Source organism: Cricetulus griseus, chromosome 3 (assembly GCF_003668045.3).
Source record: "Cricetulus griseus strain 17A/GY chromosome 3, alternate assembly CriGri-PICRH-1.0, whole genome shotgun sequence".
Classification (NCBI taxonomy): domain Eukaryota; kingdom Metazoa; phylum Chordata; class Mammalia; order Rodentia; family Cricetidae; genus Cricetulus; species Cricetulus griseus.
In genome coordinates this window covers 59,963,969-59,988,527 of record NC_048596.1, presented here as the reverse complement: position 1 = coordinate 59,988,527, position 24,559 = coordinate 59,963,969, and the positions used below count along the sequence as shown (strand labels likewise).

Sequence of the window (24,559 nt, the reverse complement as noted above, 5' to 3'; positions counted from 1 at the left end):
CCTCCAGAATCCCCTCTGAAATTGCCAGAGATCCTACTATTCTCTCTCACGTCTACACACACACACACACACACACACACACACACACACACACACTTTTTTTATTAAAGATTTTATTATGTATACAACATTCTGCTTCCATGTATATCTGCACACCAGAAGAGGGCACTAGAACTCATAACGGATGGTTGTGAGCCACCATGTGGTTGCTGGGAATTGAACTCAGGACCTCTGGAAGAGTAGTCAGCGCTCTTAACTTCTGAGCCATCTCTCCAGCCCCCAGACACACACTTTTTAAAAATCTGTTTGAGTGACTGTTCTTCTTGTTCACTAATGCTTCAATGCCTACTTCCTAAGGAGAACATTATCTTAAATATTCTCAGTATAATGATCCAAGTCTTATCTATGTCACAGACCTTGTTTAGATTACACCAACCATCCCAACAGGAATGAGTCTTACTGTTCGGGATAGTTGTGCGTTTTGTCTGCTTTTCTCTGATTACAAGTGAAGTTAAACACCCCTAACCCCAGTTAGCTTTGTTTCTAGTTTTCCATTCAAGTGTTTGATGCCTCAGTGCAGCATCTCTGTGCATCTGTGAGATCAGGGACACCAACTCTTCCTTGGGGCCGTATAGACCACACTATATCCCTCTTTCCATCATTCAGGGATTCTGTCTCATAGAGCCAGAGTCTTACGCTAAGAAGCTTTGAGAATGGAGACCTTCTCCTGGAGCTTTAGGCTATGCAGGACACTGGCAGGGCATTCTCGAGATTTGTTACCTAATGCTGCATGCTGTAAGACCTCCAAGGAGGTGCTTCGGGCCCTGGGGGCCAAGGAGGGGATATGCTCAGGGTTCACCTTATCCATGCCAGCCTGGTTCCCCTTCTTCAAGTCAAGTCCTTGCCAGTGTGTTCACCTTCTACACCTGTTTTACCTGTGCTAGGCTGTAGATGGGTGGAAGGGCATGCAGCCTCTGCATACATGGCGAGGCTCGGAGAGAAGGCTCAGAACACCTGGGCCAGATCCTGTAGAGGTCCCACAGTATCAGTCCCACTGTGAGCCAGAAAAGGCCATGGACAGCCTGTGAACAGCCCTTCAGATATTGATGCACCTTGGGGGTGTGGGGAGCATGACAAAGAGGTGGGCAGGGTTGTTGGAGCTGGGCCAACCTCTCCTTCCTGTGGCCCACAGGAGTGCACCTCCCTAACCTGATCCAACTGAAGCTGAACCACAGCTGTCTGGGCTCCCTCAGGTGAGAGCCTGGTCTTGGGCAAGCAGGGGCTGGGCCTGGAACTCAGCTGCTGCAGGCTGCCCCTACTGTCAAGACTCCACTGTACCCTGTTGACCCTTGGAGGGTGAAGGCTGCCATCCGATGGTTTTAGAGACTTTGACTCATTTATGGGCTCCGTGGCAGGGAGAAGGGAGACTCAAGGGTAGGATCCTTTATGGGTGGGTCCCAGGTGCCCTGCCTTCCGCGTATCTTAGAGCCTCTGGCTCCTATTTTGACACCCTGCAGTGAGGCTGCTACTTCTTCTTACCCTGAGGGGAAGCTGCCACTTGTGAGTGATAGGAAAAAAACTAAAGCCGAGGTCCTGGTCAAGGTGGTTATACCAGGTCCTGTGGCTGGGTGATAACAACCGGAACCAGTCTAGACTTGGAGGCTCCAGAGCTCCCTTACCTCACACTGCAATCCAGGCATCAACTACACCCTAAGGGCCAGGAGCTGGAGGGAAGTGGCTAGTGTCCCTAGGAAGAAGAGAAGGTAGGAGCTGCCTCCAAGCTGACCCTCTACTTGAAGCCAGGCCCAGAAGAATATGTATCTCCTGAACAGGGACTGGTGTCAACAAAGCTTGGTGTTTTCAGAGTTCTTAGGAACTAGCTTAAAAGATGACATTCAAAATGTGGTTCTGTCCCACTGGACTAGAAAGAACAAAGCCAAGAGAATAGACTGTATGTAAGTTTGAGCAAAAGCATTTGTGAAGGTGCTGCTGCCTCAAGCCTAGAAGTATAAGGCAGGGAAATTCCAGTTAAAATTCTAGAAAGAGGCTGGGGATGTAGTTCAGTTGGGAGAGTTTGTCTTTCATGCATAAGGTCCTAGATGCAATCCACAGTAGTGTATACACACACACACACACACACACACACACACACACACACACACACACACAGAGAGAGAGAGAGAGAGAGAGAGAGAGAGAGAGAGAGAGAGAGAGAGAGAGAGAGAGTCTTAGTCTCTCTCTTTGTCTGGCTTAGGTTCTTAACTATCTGGATTGGACTCCAATTGTAGTATCCCATTGTTTCTAGTTGATTTCCTTTAACAAATAAAGCACTAAACAGAATTCAGCAAAGCAAATGAAGATGTGCAAATGCAGGCAAAGACAAGAGAACTCATGCTCAGCAGCAGCCATGGAGGGACAGACGTCAAGGAGCTACCTGGTACTGAAGCCCAGCAGCAGCTCTTTCTAGGTATGACATGGGACATACCTTCCCAGCTGTGCACCTGAAGTCACACGGTGTTCTAGCAGATGGCTTTTCCCTCCAGATTAACAGAGAAAATTTCTAGGTCTGGATGAACAAATTATCTCAAAGAACAATAAAGACTTTTTTTTTTGAAAAAGCACTTAAAATAGATAATGCCAGGCGTGGTGGCACACACTTTTAATACTGGCCCTCAGGAAGCTAAAGCAGTCTGATTTCTGTAAATTCAAGGCCAGCATGGTCCACAAAGTGAATTCCGGGCCAGCCGGTGTTATACAGTGAGACCCTGCCTCAAAAACAACAAACAACAAACAAACAAACAAAACCAAATATATAAATGATGGAAAACATGACAGAGAAGCAAAGATACTATAAAACTAAGAAATAATGAAACTAAGTGTAGTGGTGCAGGCCTGTGACCTCATACTAAGTATCAGAACTTCAAGGTCATCTTCAGCTCCATAGATAGTGAGTTAAAGGCCAATCTGGAATACATGAGACCCTGTCTCAAGACAGCAACAAAAACCTTAAGAAACATAAAATAAGCCGGGTGGTAGCGGCGCACACCTTTAGTCCCAGCACTCGAGAGACAGGTGGATCTCTGTGAGTTCGAGGCCAGCCTGGTCTACAGAGCAAGTTCCAGGACAACCTTCAAAGCAATAGAGAAACCTTGTCTGGAAAAAAAAAAACAAAACAAAAAAAAGAAAGAAAAATAAAATAGTACTTGCAACAAAACAAAATAATTCTAAATGAAATATAGTCAGATAGCAAATGTTTTGAAAACACCCTCAGCAGTTTGATCACAGGAATGAAAACATAATGAAATTTTGAGTTCTTTCAGTTACTTAATCCTGCAACTAGGTTAGTTGGTGTTTACCACCCTGTAGTGATTGAAAATGAATAATATTTGTAACAGGAAACTAATTGAATAACAGCATGCCATAAACTGCTAGTATAACATAGATGACTGCAAATATAAGCATTAAATATTAAAATCTCAGGCAGTGTTATATGAGATGGGAAATAATTTTAATGTAGTGTCTGTCATTTCATCCAAAGCTGAGATAATTTATCCTCTGAAAATAACCACCAACATGCATACAAATGTTCTAAATACATGACTGGAATTGCCATGGAATTACTTCATGCTAGCAGGGTTGGGATAAGCATCTTTTGCTCAGTGCCACTGTGTGGGAAACCCCATCTACATGTTCTGATACTCCATAGATAATTTGGAAACTGTTAAAAAAAATTTAGATGCACCCATTTCACACACCTTCATTGCTCCTCACTCTCTCATTGCTAGAGATGCTGAGTTTTGCTTCCCGTACCATGTGCTAATTCAAGGGTGTATTTATTCTCTTTCCTTGTTAATTACCAGGAATTATCTTTTATATTCTGGTGCATCAATTTTGCAAGACTTCTCCGTGTGTCCTTTCAGCCCAGGGGTGGCCACCTTTGCAGAGCCCTTTGATTTGATTAGTTCCAAACCAACCAGTTCTGGATAATACCTGACTTCTTATTGTCTGCAAAGCAATGTCATTCCCAGTGAACTATTATCTGGTCTGTCATTTGTGAGGACCATGTTTCTATGTTGGGAACTCTGGATCATTAGCTGGTCCCTCACCTCAGTGCCATGTTATCTGGGTAACTTCAGTCTGTACTACACTCTCCTCTGCTCTCCTTACTCCAGACTGACCACGACTGTCTTAAACACTTACTTATCCTTGCACTTGAATTTTATAATCCAGTCAGGCCAGTGGGCTTCATGCATTCATGCATACTAATCTTTTGTGATTTTAAAACTGGAATTTAAAAATATTTATATACTAGTTTGGGCATACTTGTTAGGTGACATACATCCATACATATGGCCTCTTTCCATTAGTGTGTTTTACGTATTTAAATGGAGTTTTCAAGTTTGCTCTCTATAGTGTGTCAGTTAGTGTGCTCACAAACAAACATCAGCTCATTTCATATCAGTCTAAACTAGAGAAATTATTCCATGCTGATACTCTAGAGCAAAGCCCAGGGGCACCTCAGTGAGAAGGCATCACTATAGCCTGCTTGCTCTGGTGACAAGCAGCTCTGGGATGAGTAGTCAGACTCACAGCAAAGGCCCAGGGATCCTGTAGGTGAAATATGACCCTTTGTCACTTAGCCTGTGCTATAATGGGGCAGTTACTACAGCCTTCAGTACAGGTGACTAGGAGAGTATTACCATTTCCTGGGGCCACTATAAGCAAACAGGCTTCAGCAGTACATTTGCCTAGGCTGGGCTGGAGACAGAAACCCTTGATGCATGTAGGGCAGGATGGTCCTTCCTAGGCTATGAGGGGAAATCTGTTCAGTCTGTCCCACCTTCTGCATGTACTGGTCATCCTTGTCTCATAGAAATATCATGAACCTCCAACTTTATCTTCCCATGGCACTCTTCTGGTACGTCCATTTTTTCCTCATTTCACTTATAGGGTTCCATCCTGCTCCAACATGGCTTCATCCCAACTAACTAGAGCCATAATGACCTTGTTTCCAAATACAGTCATGCCAGAGACCAAGACTTCAAATGTGACTGGGGCAGGGACACCTTCATCTACAGCAGGAACTTTTCCCCCTAGAAAGTATAAACGATACCCCCAGAACCCTTTTCCACAACCCTGGTAAGAACTGTACCCATCACAATCTCTTCCACCAACTATTATCTAGGAGATGGGAATTATAGTTGTGGTAAACCAACCTGTCTCCCACCAACAACCTGCCCTAGAACCAGGTGTGCTGGACTCCTATACACTGCACAGTGGCTATGACTGTAAATGCCATCTTGATTCTGGTTTTTCATTGTTGATTTTTCCTTTGGGGTAATTACTGAAAATATGAAGAAATACTATACTGCCAGGTGTGGTGGTTCACAACTGTAATCTCAACACTTAGTAAACTGAGGAAATACGATTGCCATGAGTTTGTGGCCAGACAAGGCTACAGAGTGAATACTAACCCAGCCTGGTCTGTAGAATGACATCCTAATCTCAAAAAAATTGAAAGGAAGGATGGGAGAGAAGGAGGAAAGGAGCAAATAGCAAAGCTTTTAATTGGCAGAAACTGGGCTGAAGATATAGTTCAGTCAATAGAGTACTTTCCTAGTGTAGACAAAGCTCTGGTTAGATCCTCCAGCACTATATAAACCAAGCATTGTGGCGCATGCCTATAATCCCAGAATGTAAGAGCTCATCCTCTGGTACGTATGGAATTTGAGGCCAGCTTGGGATACATGATACTCTATCTGCCTACTCCCTGGATTAGAGAGAGAGAGGGAGGGAGGGAGGGAGGGAGGGAGGGAGGGAGGGAGGGAGAGAGAGAGAGGGGGGGGGAGAGAGAGAGGGAGGAAAGAAGAAAGAAGAGACTGGGCAGAAACAGGACTGGATTTCCTAAGTGTCTTCTTTGTGTATCTGAACTCTTCAAAGTTCGCACACAGTTCAGCATTGCACCATCAGCCTCTAGAGCGTTGGGATTAAAGGAATGGGCTATCACTGCCCGGCCCTGGCCTCTCTTTGACCCTCCTGCACCTGCCCAAACTCCCAGGTGTTGAAATCATAGGCATGCGCTACCTCAGGCTGGCCTAGAATTCTGTATAGCCTGGGCTACACTTAGACTCATGGTGATCCTCTTGCCTCTGCCTCTTGCCTCTGCCTGGCATCACCAGTTTGATAACATACTTTCAAATTCAGTTCAAACCAGGGGAGTCCTACTTTCTTTCTTTTTTTTTTTTTAAGATTTATTTATTTATTTATTTATTTATTTATTTATTTATTATGTATACAGTGCATGCCAGAAGAGGGCACCAGATCACACTATAGATGGTTGTGAGCCACCATGTGGTTGCTGGGAATTGAACTCAGAACCTCTGGAAGAGGAGCAAGTCAGTGCTCTTAACCCCTGAGCCATCTCTCCAGCGCCGGGAGTCCTACTTTCAAATCAGGTTTTTAGTGTAGGTGGTGGTAGTGATGGTAGGGCTGGAGTGTCTGTGTATGTACACATGTATATGCAGGTACCCTGCCCATCTATGTATACACATCCACAGGCCAAAGGTCAACATCCAGTGTCTTCCTCTATCACTCTCCACATTAGTTTTTGAGAATGAGTCTCTTATTAAACCCAAAGCTTGCTGTTTCAACAAGATAAGCTGGCCAGTAAACAGCTGGGAACAGCCTGCCTTCTGCCTCCCAATGCTTATATTATGTGTGTATGCTGCTATTATACCTGGTTCCCAATGCTTAGATTATGTGTATATGCTGCTATACCTGGGATCCAGACACAGTTCCTCATTCTTGCACATCAAGCACTTTACCCACTTAGCCACCTCCCAGTCCTTGAGCCAAGTTTTCTGTTTCTGTAAGTGCCAACCTTATCAAGGCTTAAAGTTGTTGGTGCGTGCTTCCTTCGTACTGGTCTTTGATCATCTTAAATTGCTGCTATGGCCACCTTGATTCTTTTTCAGATGTGTTATGTTTGCAATCTATCTATTTTCTTCTATCTACCCATCTACCTACCTATCTCTAGCTCTTCATCAGTCTTGCCAGCTAGAAAGTCAACTCTGGGCTATTATCCTTCTCTGATTGTAACAGGTCCATCCTTATCTTGATTTCATTCTTCCTTTTTGGCTTTTGTTACTATTCTTTCTCCGTGAACTGAGTGCTTGCCACAGTTGTTCTAATCCTCCAGCTTTTATTATTTTTTCAGATAGAATCTCAAGTAACCCAGGCTGACCTAAAACTGGCTATATAGCCAAGGCTGGCCTAGAATTCCTTTTTTACTATTTTACTTATTTATTTATTTTGTGTATAGGTATTTTGCCTACATGTATGTCAATGCACCATGTATGCCTGATGCCTTCAGAGGCCACAAGAGGGCATCATAGCCCTTGACACTGGAGTTTTAGGTGGTCAGGAGTTGTCCTATGGGTGCTGGGAATTGAACTCCCATCTACTGGAAGAACAGCCAGTACTCTTAACTACTGAGCCATCTCTTCAGCCCCTGGTCTTGAATTCTTCATCTTCCTGTCTCTGCTTCTACTTCTCAAGTGCTGAGAATACAAGTTTGAGCCACAATGCCTGGCTTGGTTGTTTTGGGAGAGGGCAGAGCTTTTTTGAGACAGTTTCTCTGTGTAGCCCTGGCTGTCCTGGAACTTTATTTGTAGACCAGACTGTCCTTGAATCCAGTATCTGCCTCCTCAGTGCTGGGATTAAAACCATGTGCCACCATACCCAGCTTGTTTTAAGTGATGGGACAGGTTGCCCAGGCTAGTCTTGAACTGAGGTTATGATGTCTCTTTTAGCTTCCTGAACTTCAATAACAGGTATGCCAGGTGTGGTGATTTGAATGTAATTGGCCCTCAAAAGCCTATTAGGCACTATTAGGAGGTGTGGCTTTGTTGGAGTGGGTGTGGCCTTGTTAGAGGAAGTGTGTCATTGTAGGGGTGGGCTTTGGGTCTCATATGCTTAAACTTCGCTTAGTGTGACACTCAGTCCACTTCCTGTTGTCTTTTGAGCAGATGTAGCCAGCACCATGTCTGCCTGCATACCACCATGTTACCCTCCATGATGCTAATGGACTGAACCTCTGAAACTATAAGCGCACCACCCCAGTTAAATATTTTCCTTTATAAGAGTTGCTGTGATCATGATGTCCCTTCACAGCAATAGAAACTCTAATTAAGGGGCTGGAGAGAAGGCTCAGTGGTTAAGAGGATTGGCTGCTGTTCTGGAGGTCCTGATTTCAATTCCCAGCAACCATACAGTGGCTCACAACCATCTATAGTGAGATCTTGTGCCCTCTTCTGGCCTGTAGGCATACATGCTGGCAGAACACTGTATGTATAGTAAATAAATCTTTAAAAAAAAAGAAAAGAAAAAGAAAAAGAGAAAGAAAGAAAGAAAGAAAGAAAGAAAGAAAGAAAGAAAGAAAAGAAACCCTAACTAAGACACCAAAGTATTCTAACTTTTTGGTAAGTTCATTTTAAACTTTAGACATCTCTTTTGTGTCCATTATAAGACTCTACAAGTGGTTTATGCTTTGCTTTTTGCCATAAACTCTAAGAATATTATAGTTTTCCTATTATTACAAAGTATGGCAAAATCAAATTATTTCCTGATACTTATTCCTCTACAACAAGAAGAATCCATTTTCAGCTGGATATGTGGTCCTCTGAAAGAAATGGAAGTTGCCTGACTCCCTTGAAACTCAGTCGAGTCGTGTAACTCTTCTGAGCCACATGTTGCAAGAAGAAAGAAGTGGAAAGCTCTGAAAAGAAATAGGCTAAAACAGCAATGGGCAAGCCCAAGTGAAGGCAACCCCTCAGGAAACCAATGTGATCTATCAAACCAACTGTCCAGGACGGAATTTAAAAGACAGAGAAAGCAGTAAAGAACACTTGCTGCTCTCCCAAAGGACCTGAATTTGGATCCCGGCAGCTCCACAGTAGAGGTCTAAGCCTCTTCTGGCCTCCTGGGATACCTTGACATACATGGTATACACTAAGATACACATACACGTAAATAAGTAAGTCTTGTTTTAAAAGGATTACAAAGGAAGGACAGAACCAGTTCCAACAAGTTGTCCTGTAACCTCCACATGAATGCCACAGTGTCATATATACAGAGAGGAGAGAGAGAGAAGAGAGGGGGAGAGGGCGAAGGAGAGGGAGAGGGAGGGAGGAGAGTGGCTGGTATGGTGATACACACCTAAGAGGCTGAAACAGGAAAACTGCCTCAAGTCCCAGGCCAGCCTAGACTACAGAGTTAGACCATCTCAAAAACTGAGGAGGGTAGGGGGGCTGGAGAGATGGCCTGTTCTTCAGAGGACCTAGATTCAGTGCCCATTAACCATGTCACGTGACTTATCACCACCTGTTACTCTAACCTCAAAGGATCTGATGTCTTCTGGTCTCCATGAGCACCTGCACAAATGTGGTGTACACTCACACAGACACAGATAGACATGCACACGCACACGCAAGCACACACTTTAAAAAGAAAATGAAAAACCAGGAGGTGGTGGCACATGCCCTTAATCCCAACACTCAGGAGGCAGAGGCAGGCAGGGAGGCCAGCCTGGTCTCCAGAGCAAGTTCCAGGACAGGCTCTAAAGCTACACAGAGAAACCCTATCTCAAAAAACCCAAAGTAGTTAATTAAAAAATATAGGAAAAATGATTATTTAAGGTAACCGATAGGGTAAATGCTGAATCTTTTCAACTGAAAAGACTAAAGTAAATGTACAGCCTAGAGCAACAGCAGCAAACAAGCCCCAGACAGGCTACATGGTAGATGAGTCATTACCAAAAAGACTTAGGGCCATGGAGAAATAGTGGCAGTTCATGAAGCCTGAGGCCAGGTGGCAACTGTACTACGAGGCAAAGAGCATCACAGCAGGAGAGAGTAAGGACAGGTCCTCAAACACATTGTATGTGTACACTGCAGGAAAAAGAGGCCCCATGGGTAGGTCCAATAGGCCGGACAGGGATGGACAGCAACCGGTAGTATGTACATGTAACAGGCAGGGCTGAGTCAAGGCATCAGGTTGAAGGCAGCTCCTTATGGTCAATCTGGTAACACCTCAGGCTTTTCCAACAAGGTGCATGTTTGAAAAGGGGCCTTCACACTCCAGGGACCGCTGTGCCCAAAGACATGGGCTCTCTAGGGACACATTTTAACCATGCCTAGGATGCTACAGCAAGGAGAGGAACAGGGAATCTATAGAGCCCATCAGCTGGAAGCTACCACAAGCAAAGTCACAACCATCCCTGCACCTGAGGGCAGCCAGATGGTTGGTAGCTCAGCAGTGGCTTCTGTTGGCAAAAGACAGAACCCTCAACCCCATGCCAGTACTAATCACTTACAGTCGTGACTTTTTATTGTTGCTACTGTGGCTAAATGCCTAGCAAGAAGCAACTTAATGGAAGAGAGGTTTATTTGGCTTCTGGTTTAAGGGGTCCAGCATCATGGCAGGGAAGTCATGACAGCAGACTCAGCTCATATCTGTGGAGGTGGAAGCTTGCTCACATCTGAGCAGATTGGAAAACAGAGAAAAGGGAGTGCCAGCAATCAGCCGGCTTTCTCCTTTTCCCTATTTTATTTTCTTCAGGATCCCTGCCCATGAGGAGATGCCACCCACACTCAGGGTGGATCTTTTCTCCTCAGTTAAACCTTTCTGGAAATGCCTTCACAGACACATGTTCCAAATGTGTCTCCTAAGTGATTCTAAATCCAGTCAAGTTGACACTGAAGATTAACCACCACACCACTCTGCCTGCCTTCTGCAGAGACCTGGGCACTTCTCTGGGCCACCTGCAGGTGCTGTGGCTAGCTCGCTGTGGCCTGACTGACTTGGATGGCATTGGCTCCTTCTTGGCACTGAAGGTAAGTCTGTAGCACTCAGGGACAAAGCAACAGAGATTGAGTCAGACCCCAACTGAGATTCTCCCATGTGGTCCTCAGGAACTTTATGTCTCCTACAACAATATCTCAGACCTGAGCCCACTGTGCCTGCTGGAGCAGCTGGAGGTGCTGGACCTCGAGGGCAACGATGTGGAGGACCTGGGGCAGATGCGGTACCTGCAGCTGTGCCCAAGGTTGGCCACGCTCACGCTGGAGGGGAATCTGGTGTGCTTGAAGCCAGACCCTGGTCCTTCCAACAAGGTGTGGGTGCTGAACACCCAGTCAGCATACACTTGGCAGGGACACCTCCATCCCAAAACGCCCATATGTACCTTCTGGCTTGTTCTCCATGAGAACTATCTCTTCTGTCACTGGAGGCTTAAACAGCCTAACTATTTGGATATATCAGGCATATACAAGCTCCTTTGCAGCAGGTAAATCCACATGCATCCCACAAAGGCCATGCATGCTCTAAGCGCAGTGTCCACCTCAATAGCTGCTTAATGTAGACCCATAATCAGTTCCACATGCTAAAGGACTTCCCTGAACCTTGGCTATGGGCTTGGAGGGTGAGGGTACCCATAAGCTCCAGTAGGATGAGGCAGTATCACTACCCTATCTCCTCTGTCTTGTGCCATTAGCATTTTGGAAGAGGGAGTCCCAGGAAACAGCTGGCCTGCAGGGTCCACCAGACCCAGGTCTGCTGTCCCCTTCCCTTTACCTTTTAGGCACCCCAGGACTACAACTATAGGGTAGAGGTAAAGAAGCTTATCCCCCAGCTCCACATGCTAGATGAGGTACCCACCACATGCACCAACCTGCCTGCTCCCCAGAAACTGAACGAGGACTGGCTGATGGTGAAGGAGGCCATCAAGGAAGGCAGCGTGCTTGACATTCTCCTCCCTCGGCTGGGTAGGCCAGACACTTACTATGGACCTCGATACTATGCCCCTCCCTCTGACTCTAGAAGGGACCTCCTTCAACCCTAAAGGAAGATGGGTCTCTACCAGTACCCCAAGAAAAAAAGGACCTCCACTAGCTCCCCAGGCCTTGCAGAGATGGGTGACCACTGCATTCTGTTCCCTTTCCCAGCCTTATCTCCTAGTCCCCAGAACCATGCAGATTGTCTCCCCCCCCCCCCCGTTCAGGAAACTCCCATTAGGAGCACCAGTTGGATTCCCCTTTCCTATGTTGAGAGAGAGGAGGGTCTGAGGCTGAAGTCTTTTAGGAAGGGAAAGGAACCATCACAGGCCAACCCCTAGGTCACACAGCTTCTTGAGTGACAGGCTGTGCTCTACAGTCTGAGTTTGAAACATACTGGCTAGCATAAGCCCAGATCTCTGGATTTGACCCTGGACAGATTGTTCCCATGGAACCACCATACAGAAACTTGACCCAACCTTACCTGTGCCTGAGACCCAGCCATGGGCTCTGTCCTTGCTGGTCCCTGAGGACCCCTTGCCTGAAGGTCTGCTTTCTGAGAACCCAGCCACAGAAGACCATGCCAGCAACCTCACCCATGGTAACTAAACCTATTTGGCCCAGAGCTGACCCTGCAGTACCTTGACCCCAAACCAGGCATAGCCACACCCTCTTCTTCAGGTGCTGGTCAAGTTCTCTGTGGGAACCCCACCAAAGGCCTGCGGGAACGTAGATACCAGTACCAGGTATGCCTTCCCCCCACTCCAAAGTGGGCAATGACTACAGCTCTCCTTCCCAAAGTAGACCATCACCTATTGCCCTCATGCCATAGTAAACCATTACCCAGAGTTCTTCCCCTGAATTGGAACACCAGAGCTTTCCCCACCAGTAGTGTTTAGGACTACTGGCATGTCCATGTTCTGGCTCTCCCATTCCAGGGTCAAGGTCCCCATACCAGCCCTTTCCCTTCCTTAGGAATGGGCATCCCTGGAGAAGCTGCCCCCACATAGGCCAGATCTGGCCACCAGCCCCTCCACCCCAAGGCCTGATCCTGCAGAAATCTGTGACCAGGACATGACTGGGCTTCAGGCCTGGAGGGAGCCTGGCCTGCGGTTGGTGTCCCTTTCCCTGCCAGCCCTATCACCTTTTGTCCTGTCTTTGGGGGAGGGGGGCACTGGGATAGAAACTGTCTTGGCTGAGCAGTCATTGGTCCCCCAAGATGCCAAAGGAGCCACAGGCCAGTAATCCATCCCAGTGTGATGGCATTAGGACTGAGCCTGAGACAGACATGGTTGCAGCTCTGCCTTCTCCCACCTCAGTCCCCTTCTCCACAGGCAGCTGGACTTCCAGCAAGAAAGGCTTGCTCAGGCTCCAGCTCAGGACCCACAGAAGGTTCCCGAAGAACAGGAAGACCAGACTGGAACCAATACTTCCCTAACTACCCCACGCTTGGCCTCAGGTACTACCTCGGTGCCTGAGAGCAAGCTAACCCCACACTTGGGTATGGATGTCCCCATCATAATATAGTCCAGCCCCTTCCTTTGCCGGGCTCTGGAAGGGGCTGCATGAGGCAGTCCTCTTCTCCTCTTGGTGGAGTAGGGGTGGGCGTACTGGTGAGGGTCAATCCTAGCTCCTCCTCCATTCCATGACCTGAGCTATATGAGACGGGGTGGGGGGGCATTCCACAAAAGGATACAGGGCAAGTCCAGAGGCAAGCACCTGTTGGGAGCCTCATGGTGGTCAGGGGCATCCAGAAGCAGACCCCAGTTCTCAGGAGAAACTGGTAGGAATCCAGGGGTGAAAAAGTGGCCAACAAAACCACCAGAAGACTAAGGCAGAGAGGGATAGGAATATTCAGTGGCTTCAATCCTAATCCAATGCAGAATTAGGCCAGGCAGAACCCTTTCCAAGGGAGCCAGAGTGACTGCTGCTTCATTGGAGAGACCGTTACCCTGCAATGCCTTAGAAAAGCACACTATGGGCACAAGGTATAAAGGTTGTCAACAACTGTCTCTGAGGGCCCAAACAACCACACTTTTGCCCCTTGTAGATGGGCTGGTGCTTGGGGCAGTGGTCAGGAAGAGGGCCCTGAGAGTAAAGCAGGATCAACAGCTGGTCCCCTAGTGGACAAGAACTGCACAGGTTAAAGGACAGTGGAAAGGTGACCAGAAGAAGGGTTGACTGGAATGGTGTCTAGCCCTCTTGCAACAGATGTCAGGCCTAGAAGGCACAGGATGACCCCATCCACCCACCTCACACTAAAACAGAAGCTTTAAGAACTGGCCTGGAGGCACCAGGCCTTCAGGGATGAACACACACACAGGATGGAGCTCAGATAACCCAAGCCAGAGCCCAGTCACTTTGTTTGCCTTAGAGCAGTGGTTCTCAACCTTCCTAATGCTGTGACCCTGTAATATAGTTCCTCATGTTGTGGTGACCCCAACCATAAAATTATTTTGTTGCTACGTCTTAACTGTAATGTTGCTACTGTTATGAATCATGATGTAAATAATTGATATTCAGGATGTCTGATAATGCCATCCCTGTGGTGATGGTGACCTCAGGTTGAGAACCGTTCTTGAGACAGCCACAGGCCTGAAGTTATATTTTCCCTGGAAAGCAGATGAAGCAGAGCAAGGGGATGTGGCCTAGTGGGGCAGGAATGCTTCATTCTGTAGGTTCCACAAAGGACACTGAAACCCTCTCTACCTGTGGTTACACTGCCCCTAGCCTACCACCATCTCCAAACTGCAAGATTATGGGTGGGCAGCAACTAACACTCCCCCACCTTGTTTGCCAGGTCCTCTCTAACATGCTGTTTTCTTCCTTGTTTTCCAGAATTTTCCAGGACATCAGGCCTTCACCTGATCCCTTCTCCCCCAAAGTACCCAATGCCACCTGAGTCAGGCAGTGGTTCCTCAGGGAGATCTGCAGACCTGCCCTTCAGGGGGCGTAGGCTTAGAGTCCTGGGTAGCTTGGGGCCTAGCCTGGGTGAGGGGTCTGGCCTGGGTGAGAGATTGGCTGCAGTGACTGCCCTGAGAGCCCTAGAGGTGCCCTCAGGTCCCAGCCATCGAGTCCATGGATGTCCAGACCCAAAGCCAGCACTAGTTCCAGCAGCTTGCCCTCCAGGCCTCCGCTGCCTCCATCACTTGAACCCTATCCCTCCAGCCCATTCACTCCCTTAGTGTAACCCTCCCTCGTTGAGATCTCGTGGCCTGGATGGGGCCAAGGCTTAAATGGCTGGAGCTGAAGCTGGGCTCTGCCCCCAGGACTCTGGGCCACCTATGTGGTCCGAGTTCTAAGCCTGTTGTCCTAGGCCTTAAAAGGGCATAGCTATCCTGGGTAGATTTGCAGGTTTCCCTAAGTGCAGCAGTTCCTTTCTTTTGGACACCATATACCTACCCTCTGTAAAAGCCAAGTGAATCATTTTCGACTCTCAGGTGTGCAGAAATGTGCTTTACTTTATAAGCAATGGTTGGTTCAATAAATTATGCAGCTGGCACTGCCTGCCTGACCTGGCTGCCTTACAACCGCCGGAACAATTCCTCAGTGATGGGAGGGTAGCAGAGGAAGCGGAAGCCATATCTGCTCTCGGCTGAGTTCTGTACTGACAGGGCCACCATGGGGCAACTCAGGTCCACGCTTTTCCGGCACACCTGCAGAAAACACTGGAGCCTAAGAGCTGTGTGGACTGGCAGACCAGAGGAGCCTAAGAGCTGTGTGGACTGGCAGACCAGAGAACCTGGGGTGACAGCATCACACTCACCTGGACTTTTCGCTCCTGCCTACCCTGTGAGTCCTCGAGGCACACTCTTGAGGGACATTCTGGGATTGCAGGCAGAAGCTCCGATGTCTCAGTCTTCATGCCTTCCTGCTGTGCAGGAACTTCTCCGAGGTGAAGAAGCTTTCGGGTGCTCAGGAGTGGCAAGATATCCCGGGTCTCAGTGGGGCGAAGAGATCCTGAAGTCCTCAGTCCACTAGTGCGTTGCTGGTGAACACCTGGCCTGGAGATGTGGGAGGGACCTGAGGAGTATCCTAGTCAATTCGGGGCAAAGGTGGGAGTAATGCAAGACAGCATGGCCAGGGTGGCAGTCCTGTCCAAGGTGGCACCCAGGGAAATAGGCGGCAGGTTTTGCGAAGTAGAACCAGGGGCTCACACCTACCCTGGCTTCTTGCGCATGGCCCTAGCATACTGCACCCTGCCCTTGTGTGGGGATGAAGGACGATGCCGCTCTTCACCATGGTCAGCATTGGGCTCGGACTCTGGGAGCGGGAAGCGGTCAATGGACCAGTCAGTGTTGTCAGTGAAGATCTTCGAGCCCAGGGTCACACAGGGTGCAGCTTGATGCTCACTGAGGACCTGCAGGGCCATCAGGGCATGTCACTTACTCTAATCCAGTGAGGCCGCCCCTCTGCTCTTTGGCTGGGATCAACACTGACCTGGCCATGGGGGTTGACTAGCATTGTCACACAACCTCGGCTAGATTGGAAGTGGAAGGGATCCTGGCCTGAGGACACTGGCAGATGCTTCTTGGTCCTGCTGGCTCCTTCACCCCACACCTAGGAAAAGGCTGAGTGCTAAGTGAGGAACAGTGTAGGCCAGGGCAAGGCGATGTGTGCTGGCAGGCAGCAGGGCTCACCGTGATATGGTGCTGTGGGGCTAGCAGAGTGCCAGGTGGGAAGCGGTACATGCACACAGGGAAGTCCTTCACAAACTGCCGCAGAACAAAGCCGCCTAGGTCGACAGTCTCTGCCTGAGACTGGTTGAGGATACGGATGAACCTCTCTCGGTAGCTAACCGCAGCGATCTTCAGGCAGCAGCCAAGTGGGCTGGAGCCAGAAAGGGATACTGAGTAGGGAAGAGGGGCCCCATCCTCCCAGAAAGCCCATCCATCATGCAGCCCTCCCTGCTTTTTCTGGTGTGCTCATGGCTGGGCAGTCCTCACTTCAACTGGGGCCTTGCATACTGAAGGTGAAGGTCTGCAAAGGGCTCCAGAACAGTCTTGCTATCCGAGGGGGAGCGGCTTTTATGGAGATCTGGAAAAAGAAGTCCTTTAGGAGAGGGAGAACACAATAAAGAGTCCAATGGGGAAGTTCCCCAGGAGGCCAAACCAGGAGTCTGAATAATAGGGAAAGAAAGAGCAGCAGGGTTCAGATCCTGGGCAGAAGCAGCTGAGTCCTGGGGGCTGAAGGACCTGAGTAGGACTTTAGGTGGAAGTGAGAAGTTGCTAAAGGGCAAAAGGGAGGTGCACCCAACTCCACCTTCCATGTGTCCGCTGCCGCTCCTAGTGGATTCCTGCATCTGCTCAGAAGTTAAGTCTGTTCCCTGGGGTGAGTGGCCTGTCACCACCTTTCCTCCAGAATGCAGAACTAACTGGCAGCTGCTGTAGTCAGAGTCTGTACCCTCTGAGCTGCTGTTGTCTACCACAGGCAAGGCACTCCACTCCAGGCTTTTGCCAGGCTTCTCCACATGCTTGACACTCTCCGAGTCCGAGGCATCCATTTCAGAGGACTGCTGGGGCTGGGGCAGCCTGGGACCATGATATGTTCACTGGCTGCTTTGGTTCCTAAACCCAGGACCCATGCATGCCCCCCACCCCAGCCAGCCTCCCCAAGGCAATGGACATCCTGGTTTGTGTTCCAGGAACTCAAGAGTCAGAAGCAGCTCATGTTAAATTAATGGAGTTAATGATGACCTTGGAGCTCCTCCCCTTGTCTTGAACCCATTCCACATATTACATATCAGAACTGAAGCTTAAAGGGGTTCCATGACTTGTCTGGGGACACTTAAGGAAACAATGGGAACTGGTCCACTTCTGTCAGGCTAAGTCCTCCCTTCCCCCTGACCCCTGGGGACTCCCTGTCCAATGCAGTTACTTATGATCTGAGTGATAACTCATGTTGGAGAAGAGGTTGGGATATCGGTGGGCAATGCTGTTCCAGTCTACATCCTCCAACCGGAAACCCTGGCAGGAAATAAGAGGTATGTGGCTCTGCCGCCTTGCAGGGCTTCAGAGGCCTTATCATACACATGGAATGCCTCCTGTGACAAGCCTTGCTCACCTCTCCAGCAGTGGGAACCTCAGCATACTCAGAAGAGTCACTAGGGTCCTTTAGAACCTCTGCAGTGACCACCTGCAAGAAGGAACCATAGAAGCCAGGCGGTGGTGGTACGTGCCTTTAGTCGCAGCACTCAGGAGGCAGAGGCAAGTGGATCTCTGTGAGTTCCAGGCCAGCCTGGTCTACAAAGCTACACAGAGAAATCCTGTCTTGAAAAACCAAAAAAAAAAAAAAAAAAAAAAAAAAAAAAAAAAAAAAAAAAAAAGCACCATAGATTAGCTGGCAGGGAGCCTGAGGAAGGACACCCTTCCCCCACTGGGCCTCTCACTTTTTTTGTTTTGTTTTTCAAGACAGGGTTTCTCTGTAGCTTTGAAGCCTGTCCTGGAACTTACTCTGTAGACCAGGCTGGCCTTGAACTCATAGAGACCCTCCTGCTTCTGCCTCCCAAGTGTTGGAATCAAAGGCATGTATCACCACCGCCTGGCAGGGCGTCTCACTTTTGACCTTAACAGCATTTTGTGTGTAATAGATGAGGAGGATGCTGGTCTTATGATTCTTCCTTGTGGAAACATCCCAAGGGAGACAAGGTTTCTAAAGCAGGCCAGGATCCCTCAAGGAGCATGCTGGCTGCCCAAGCAGTGTTGGGGGTGGTGCTTGGCAGGTATTGAGCCAGGGGCACAAACTCACCTCCACACTGCCAGTCTGAGACCGAAGCATGCGTCCCACCCAAGAGGAACGGGCCAGCTGTAGAAGGCATGATTTCTGGAAAGTCTGCAGCTCAGCCTCCAGCTGCTGTATCGCACAGAGGTTCTGCTGTAGTTTTTCCTCCAAGCTTTCTTTCTCCTGATCAAGAGTGCCTGCCAGTGAAAGAGGCCTCCAGCAGCCCCACCTTTCAGACCCCCCTTAGGTGGGTAAGCTACTGCCTGCCAAGGCGTTGCCCTGTTCCCTGATCCCACCCCCTCACCAGTTGAGCTTGTTCCTTCTGTGCTTTCAGTTCTAGTGTAAGCTTCTGGACCTGGTTCTGCAGGATTTTGTCTTGACTTTTGGAGTTCCTGGTAGGAGGAGCAATCTCAGCACTTCTGGGTCACACCAGGATTCCTGAGAGTAGGCCAGCAGTAAAGGATGCCCCATGGCCACCAAAGCCTGAAGGCACACATTATAGCAGGCCAGGACAAAGTAAACCTTAGCTGGTATGTGCAGAGGTGTCTACATGCTCAGGGATAGGGTTATATTTGCAGCACAGTAACTTATTTAAAAGTATGGTGGGATGTCAAATCACGCAAAGACCAAAGTTAGAAGCAATCAGGTAGAGAGCTCAGTGTGTGAGATTGGCGTCTAAAACTAGGAGTTACAGCAAGGTAGGACTGGGGTTGTGTTGGGGATTTTGCCACTGACCGCTCAGGGGGGATCCCTGCCACCTCTTGCAGGATGTGGTAGTATCGGGCATTCTGGTCATTCTGGACAGCCCACCGAAGTGCCTGGATCTCTAGTTCTCTCTGTTCCCATAAGAGCCTCAGGGTACATGGGTCCAGGGTTTCAGGAGATAACCTGCAATTCCAGTCCCTTGTGGTTAGACTAGGTGAGGACTGGCTCGTTGGCTGGCCCAACCCAAGAGGTTGCCCCATTCCCTCCCTCCTTACTGCTGCTTGGCAGAGCAGCCCACTGGTGTGGATGCACAGTAGGGCTTACTGCTCTGGGAACTCGAAGGAGCTACTGTGTCCAGAGGTGTGCCACCTGGGGACTCTAATTCTCTGCTGTCTGGCTTTACACCTGATGGAGCTGGGGACACCTGCTCATCTTCAGACTCCTGGCAAGACTTAGGGGCCATGCTCGATGTTGGTGAGGAGCTGGGAAGGAAGGAAGTAGAATGCAGTCTGCCCTGTGTCCCAGGTATGGGACCCTCATGGGGCTCTCTTTGTGTGTCAAAGAGGCCCAGATAGCACTTGACAGTTCTGAGAAGGCCTACACATATGTCTACCCAACAGGACACAGGACTGCTGGTCATATGAGTGTATATTTCAGGCTAGGACAGCAGGTTACTTCCCAGGAAGCATGTCCCCGGTATGTATATATATTTCCTGCTGACTCCTCTTTGTCCCTCATGACCTGAGCCTAGAGATAAGATCAGAGGTGCTAAACTTTTCCTGTAACTCTTATTCATGTCCCTCCAACCCAGGAACTCACCCCCATACTCACCTGAGGCCTAAACCCACAGAAGGCCTAGGGAGGGATGTGTTCTATATTGTTGCCATGGATTTCTGCACCTGGGGGTGGGGGAGGGGGAGGGTATCTGTTACCAGGAGCCTCCAGGAAGACAACACTCAGGGTCATGAGTGCATTCTGTGCCGGTGTGGTTTGGATATGTAAGCTAGGTTACTACCTGCCCAGCAAAGCTGAAGGGATCCAAGGAACTATACAGATCCCTGGAACCTGTCCCTAGCCAGTAGGTACTGGGGATTGGTGTCCTGCGAGTGAATTCAGCATGTATGTGTGTCTTAAGTATGTAAAAGGTTCTAGGGATCTGAGCTGGTGAGCAGGTGAGGATGGTGCTAAAGAGACTGGAGTGGCTGTACTAACCCTGGCCAATAAATGAGCCTGTGTATGACAGCCATCTACCTAACCCTTGGAAGCCTATCTTCCTGTGCCTATCTCCATAACTCTGGGCTCTTTCCAATGGTGGTTCCAATAGGGAACCCTGGAGGACATTGCTTCTCCTTCAGAACATGTGAGGTCCAGGAGAGGCTCCTTCTACCTTGTCTCGTCCACAGCCACAAGGGCATGGGGACCAGCTCCCACAGCTCTCTGTGATTGGGACAGACCACTTGGGGCTGGACTGGCTTGATTTAGCCCACCCGAGACACAGGTTAGACGTTAAAGCAGGGGCCCACTTCAGGGAGAGAAGGGCTGCTCTGGAAGGCACTGGGCCCATTGGGGGAGGGGAGAGTAAGGCGCTTCAAACAAAGACCCCAGGGTCTTTGTCTCAGGCAGGCCTCAGGGACGGTCCCTTCCCCCACCAGGGCTGCAGCGCCCATCAGGTCAGCCGGCCCCTAAACCCCACCTCCGTCGGATTGCGGGCGGGAGACACTCGTGGCCTCTCCTCCCGGTGTTCTCGGCTACAGATTGCTAAGGGAGCAGGACTGAAGAGGCGTAGCCTACAGGGCTGATGAAGGGAGGGCGAATGTTGCGCCCGGGGACAAGTCAGAGTTGCAGGGTTCCAGTCAGGAGCCCTCTCGGTGGGCGGAGACCAGTCACACTGAAAATCTGTTGAGGAAGTCCGTTCTGTAGCTGGGGACACACCTCACCTGGGCCAACCAGCCCAGAGCGAACGCAGCTGCAGACGCGCTTCCGTGTTGATCATCAGCAGTGAGCATCCCATGCGCCCCGGTCCTGCCCCTGCCCACTCAGGGCCCCGCCTACACCTGGATGGCTCCGGGGCGGGACGGATTAACGAGCCAATGGGGCGTGGTGGGAGAAAGGCCGCCAATGGCAGTGGGCATGGGGCGGGAGGCACGCGCCTCCGATCTAATGGGGTACCGTGGGGCGGGGCGCGCGGACCGGGAGCCAATGAGGCCGTGAGGTTGGGCGCGCCGCGGCGCTGGGACAGCAGGTTGAGGCGGCGCTGGAGCGCCTAAGTCCGGGAGGCCGGCGGGCGCCCAGGTGAGTTGTGCCGGCTTCTCGAGCTTCCTGAGCCCTGGGCGCGGCACCAGGGAGCTGTCTCCGACAGAGGAGAAGCTGATCTGGGCGAAGGGAAGCGCGGTGGCTGTGCTGCACCTGCGTCTGCCGGCTGCGGAGTGGGACGTCTGGATCCCGCGCGGCCGGGATCAGCCGTGAGGCGGGCTGTGCCCCCAGCGGGGCGGGACCACCGGAGCCCAGAGCGCTGACTAGACGGGAGGGACTGCGGAGGCGGACCGGGGACTGGCGGGGGGCTGCTCAGATCTGGGGTCGGTTGGGAGATGGAGGTCTGTTTGGGTCTTAACTCTCAGCTCCTCCTGGCCCAAGGGGTTCCTTCCCTAGGGGGCGTTCCCATGACTGTGGACGGCGTCGTATTTGCGTTTGCTCGGTGTTAGGTGCCTGGGGATGGCCGCTCGCATGAAAAGGGTGGTGGCCTTTGAGCCAGGTGACCGGGGGACAGGAAAACCTGGACCTGGTTAATGATTCGCCCTGTTCCTGGAGTGGGGTGGGTGGGGCAAGAGGAGGCTGGTGCAGGAGGGGACGCCTCAAAATGCTCAAGAGGGCCAAACTAGTTCCCCAGCCACTCCAGGAATGTGTGGCCTGCGGGTGGGGCTGGGCACAGGAGGGCAGGGCTGAAGGGACACAGTCCTGAGCCAGTTGTTGTGGCAAGCTAAGAGAAGAGGAAGGCCAGGCCATGATGGAGGCAGGCCTGTCCTGATCTTAGGGTCTCTGTCCTTCCCACAGGACAGGGATGGTCTTGGAGCTTGTGGTCATGGAGCTGAAGGTGTGGGTGGATGGCATCCAGCGGGTGGTCTGTGGGGTCTCAGAACAGACCACCTGCCAAGAAGTGGTCATCGCGCTAGCCCAAGCTATAGGTGAGTTCCCTGGGGACAGAGAAGCTAAACCGGTGGGGCCGTAGTCCAGCCCCATCTTCCCTTCCAAGGAGGGTGGGGTTGACTCCACCCTTTTGCTCTAGTCCTCAAGCCAAGTGGATAGAGAGGGGAGATATAGGCTGACCCTGTCTTTCCCCCCACAGGCCAGACAGGCCGCTTTGTTCTTGTGCAGCGCCTTAGGGAGAAGGAGCGGCAGCTGCTGCCACAGGAGTGTCCAGTGGGAGCCCAAGCCACCTGTGGACAGTTTGCCAGTGATGTCCAGTTTGTCCTGAGGCGGACAGGGCCCAGCCTGTCTGGAAGGCCCTCCTCAGACAACTGTCCACCCCCAGAACGATGCCCAGTTCGGGCCAGCCTGCCCCCCAAACCATGGGCAGCACCAGGCCGTGAGCCACACAAAGCACTGACCTTCAACCCAGGATGTCCCAAACTGGTCCCCAGCTCCTCAATCCCTGAGTCTACAACCCTGGTAGGACCCACACCAGACTGCTTTGCAGACCTGCAGGGCCTAGAACTCAGGATACAAAGGAATGCTGAGGAGCTGGGCCATGAGGCCTTCTGGGAGCAGGAGCTCCGACGAGAACAAGCCAGGGAGCGTGAGGGACAGGCACGCCTGCAAGCGCTGAGTGCAGCTACTGCTGAGCATGCTGCCCGGCTGGAGGCCCTAGATGCCCAAGCCTGTGCCCTGGAGGCAGAGCTTCGGCTGGCTGCTGAGGCCCCTGGCCCTCCTTCAGCTACAGCATCTGCTACTGAGCGTCTACGCCAGGACCTGGCCATCCAGGAGCGGCATAGTATGGAGATGCAAGGCACCTTGGCCCTGGTGAGCCGGGCTCTGGAGGCTGCTGAGCATGCTCTGCAGGTGAGCCCAGGAGACCTACGCCCCTGTCAACTCCCTGCCTGCTACACAGCCAGTTTGTCAGCACTCCACCTGCTGCACAGGCACTTTGGGGTTTGATATAGAATCAGACCAGGGAGCATGTTGTCTGTGGGAAAGAAGGTCATCGCCTTGTTCCTGAAGGTCCTGTGTGCCCCCAGGCTCAGGCTCAGGAACTGGAGGAGCTGAACAGGGAACTCCGTCAGTGCAACCTGCAACAGTTCATCCAGCAGACAGGTGCTGCAGTGCCACCACCTCCACAGCTGGACAGAACCATCCCGAGCCCACAGGTCAGAGTAGTTCTGGGAAGAGGTGATGGTCAGGCGGGGGCCACCCTAGTTCTCAACTGACCTGTTTTCTCCACAGGACCTTCCAACCAGAGATGAGCCCCTCCAGGGAGTCCCCCAGAGCCATATTCTAGTGTCCAGCCTGAGTCCAGAGGGTATGTTTCTCTCCCTACCCCTATCCCCAATCCATGGGAAGGGACCAGCTCTGGTATCAGCCCATTCAGCCTGTGTCTTTCTCACAGTTCCCCCCATGAGGCAGAGCTCCTGGAGGTAGCACTTCCTGCTCAAGTAGGGAACACTGAATACAGATGAGCCAGCACAGCTGGGATGAGCCACCTGGACAATGGGCGAGCATGATCACGGAATTCTTTCCCTAAAGTGGGAAAAGCTATGATGTCCTGGGGTTTCTGCTTCAGGGGGCAGGAGTGCTAGTGGACATGTTGTCCTAGTCTTTTTCAAGTCTCCCAAGTCCCCTGAAGAAGCAATGGGCAAAGCTCAGAACTTACCAGGCCCCAAAGGCCACTACTTACTGGAGGAGAGAGAAGTGTGGACAGTACATTCATCCTGTGGAGGGGGGTGTGCGCCTGCTATTGACTCCACTGAATATATGATGCCTTCTTGCCCTGACAAACCTCAATAAACTACCTTTCGAAGGTGCTTAAGTATCCACTGGGCAGTGTCTGCGGTTCAGAACTTGAGGTCCACATGGCAACTACTGCTGGGTTCCTGAGAAAGTGATGTTTTTAGAGGCCAATACTCAGTAGGGTCCAAAGCTGGGGCTCCCAGGGCCCTATGTTCTGATGTTCCTAGGGACATTTATTTGTAACCAACCCCTAGCCTGGTGAGGCCTGCTAGCTCAACCCTGGCCTGGGTTTTTATCTGGACCCTTCTTCCCTTGCTTTCCTTGTTTGGCCTGTGTACCACTGGCACCAGGAACTGAGGATG

The 24,559-nt window shown here is 50.5% G+C and overlaps 3 protein-coding genes across 4 annotated transcripts in view; 2 read left to right on the top strand and 1 right to left on the bottom strand.

The window, feature by feature from the left end:
• The window catches only part of Lrrc56 (leucine rich repeat containing 56), a 19,349-nt gene extending 4,016 nt beyond the window's left edge, over positions 1-15,333 (top strand). Inside the window, exons 5-13 of the mRNA XM_027408992.2 lie at positions 1,193-1,253; positions 10,796-10,892; positions 10,971-11,171; positions 11,639-11,822; positions 12,271-12,432; positions 12,513-12,577; positions 12,807-12,943; positions 13,151-13,290; positions 14,670-15,333. Coding sequence (XP_027264793.1) covers positions 1,193-1,253; positions 10,796-10,892; positions 10,971-11,171; positions 11,639-11,822; positions 12,271-12,432; positions 12,513-12,577; positions 12,807-12,943; positions 13,151-13,290; positions 14,670-15,016 — 1,394 coding nt within the window. The 3' untranslated portion in view covers positions 15,017-15,333. The remainder of the gene's footprint in view (positions 1-1,192; positions 1,254-10,795; positions 10,893-10,970; positions 11,172-11,638; positions 11,823-12,270; positions 12,433-12,512; positions 12,578-12,806; positions 12,944-13,150; positions 13,291-14,669) is intronic.
• Lmntd2 (lamin tail domain containing 2) lies at positions 15,275-22,326 on the bottom strand. Its single transcript, XM_035442119.1, has 14 exons — positions 20,088-22,326; positions 19,532-19,738; positions 19,287-19,439; positions 18,856-18,943; positions 18,579-18,734; positions 17,895-17,966; positions 17,709-17,797; positions 17,094-17,362; positions 16,778-16,868; positions 16,472-16,661; positions 16,272-16,391; positions 15,995-16,191; positions 15,598-15,835; positions 15,275-15,487 (listed from the first exon to the last, which is right to left on the bottom strand). Exons 2-14 carry the CDS (start codon positions 19,717-19,719, stop codon positions 15,356-15,358), a joined length of 1,983 nt encoding a protein of 660 aa, XP_035298010.1. The 5' UTR covers positions 19,720-19,738; positions 20,088-22,326; the 3' UTR covers positions 15,275-15,355.
• Positions 21,460-24,559, top strand: Rassf7 (Ras association domain family member 7). 2 transcript variants are annotated; one of them, XM_027408987.2, is made up of 6 exons: positions 21,460-21,548; positions 22,308-22,438; positions 22,600-23,312; positions 23,489-23,617; positions 23,694-23,769; positions 23,857-24,556. In XM_027408987.2, the coding sequence occupies exons 2-6, from the start codon at positions 22,315-22,317 to the stop codon at positions 23,886-23,888; spliced, it is 1,074 nt and encodes a 357-aa protein (XP_027264788.1). In that variant the 5' UTR covers positions 21,460-21,548; positions 22,308-22,314; the 3' UTR covers positions 23,889-24,556. The 2 variants fall into 2 exon arrangements, with proteins under 2 accessions (XP_027264788.1, XP_035298008.1); XM_035442117.1 differs by having other exon boundaries at positions 23,694-24,559.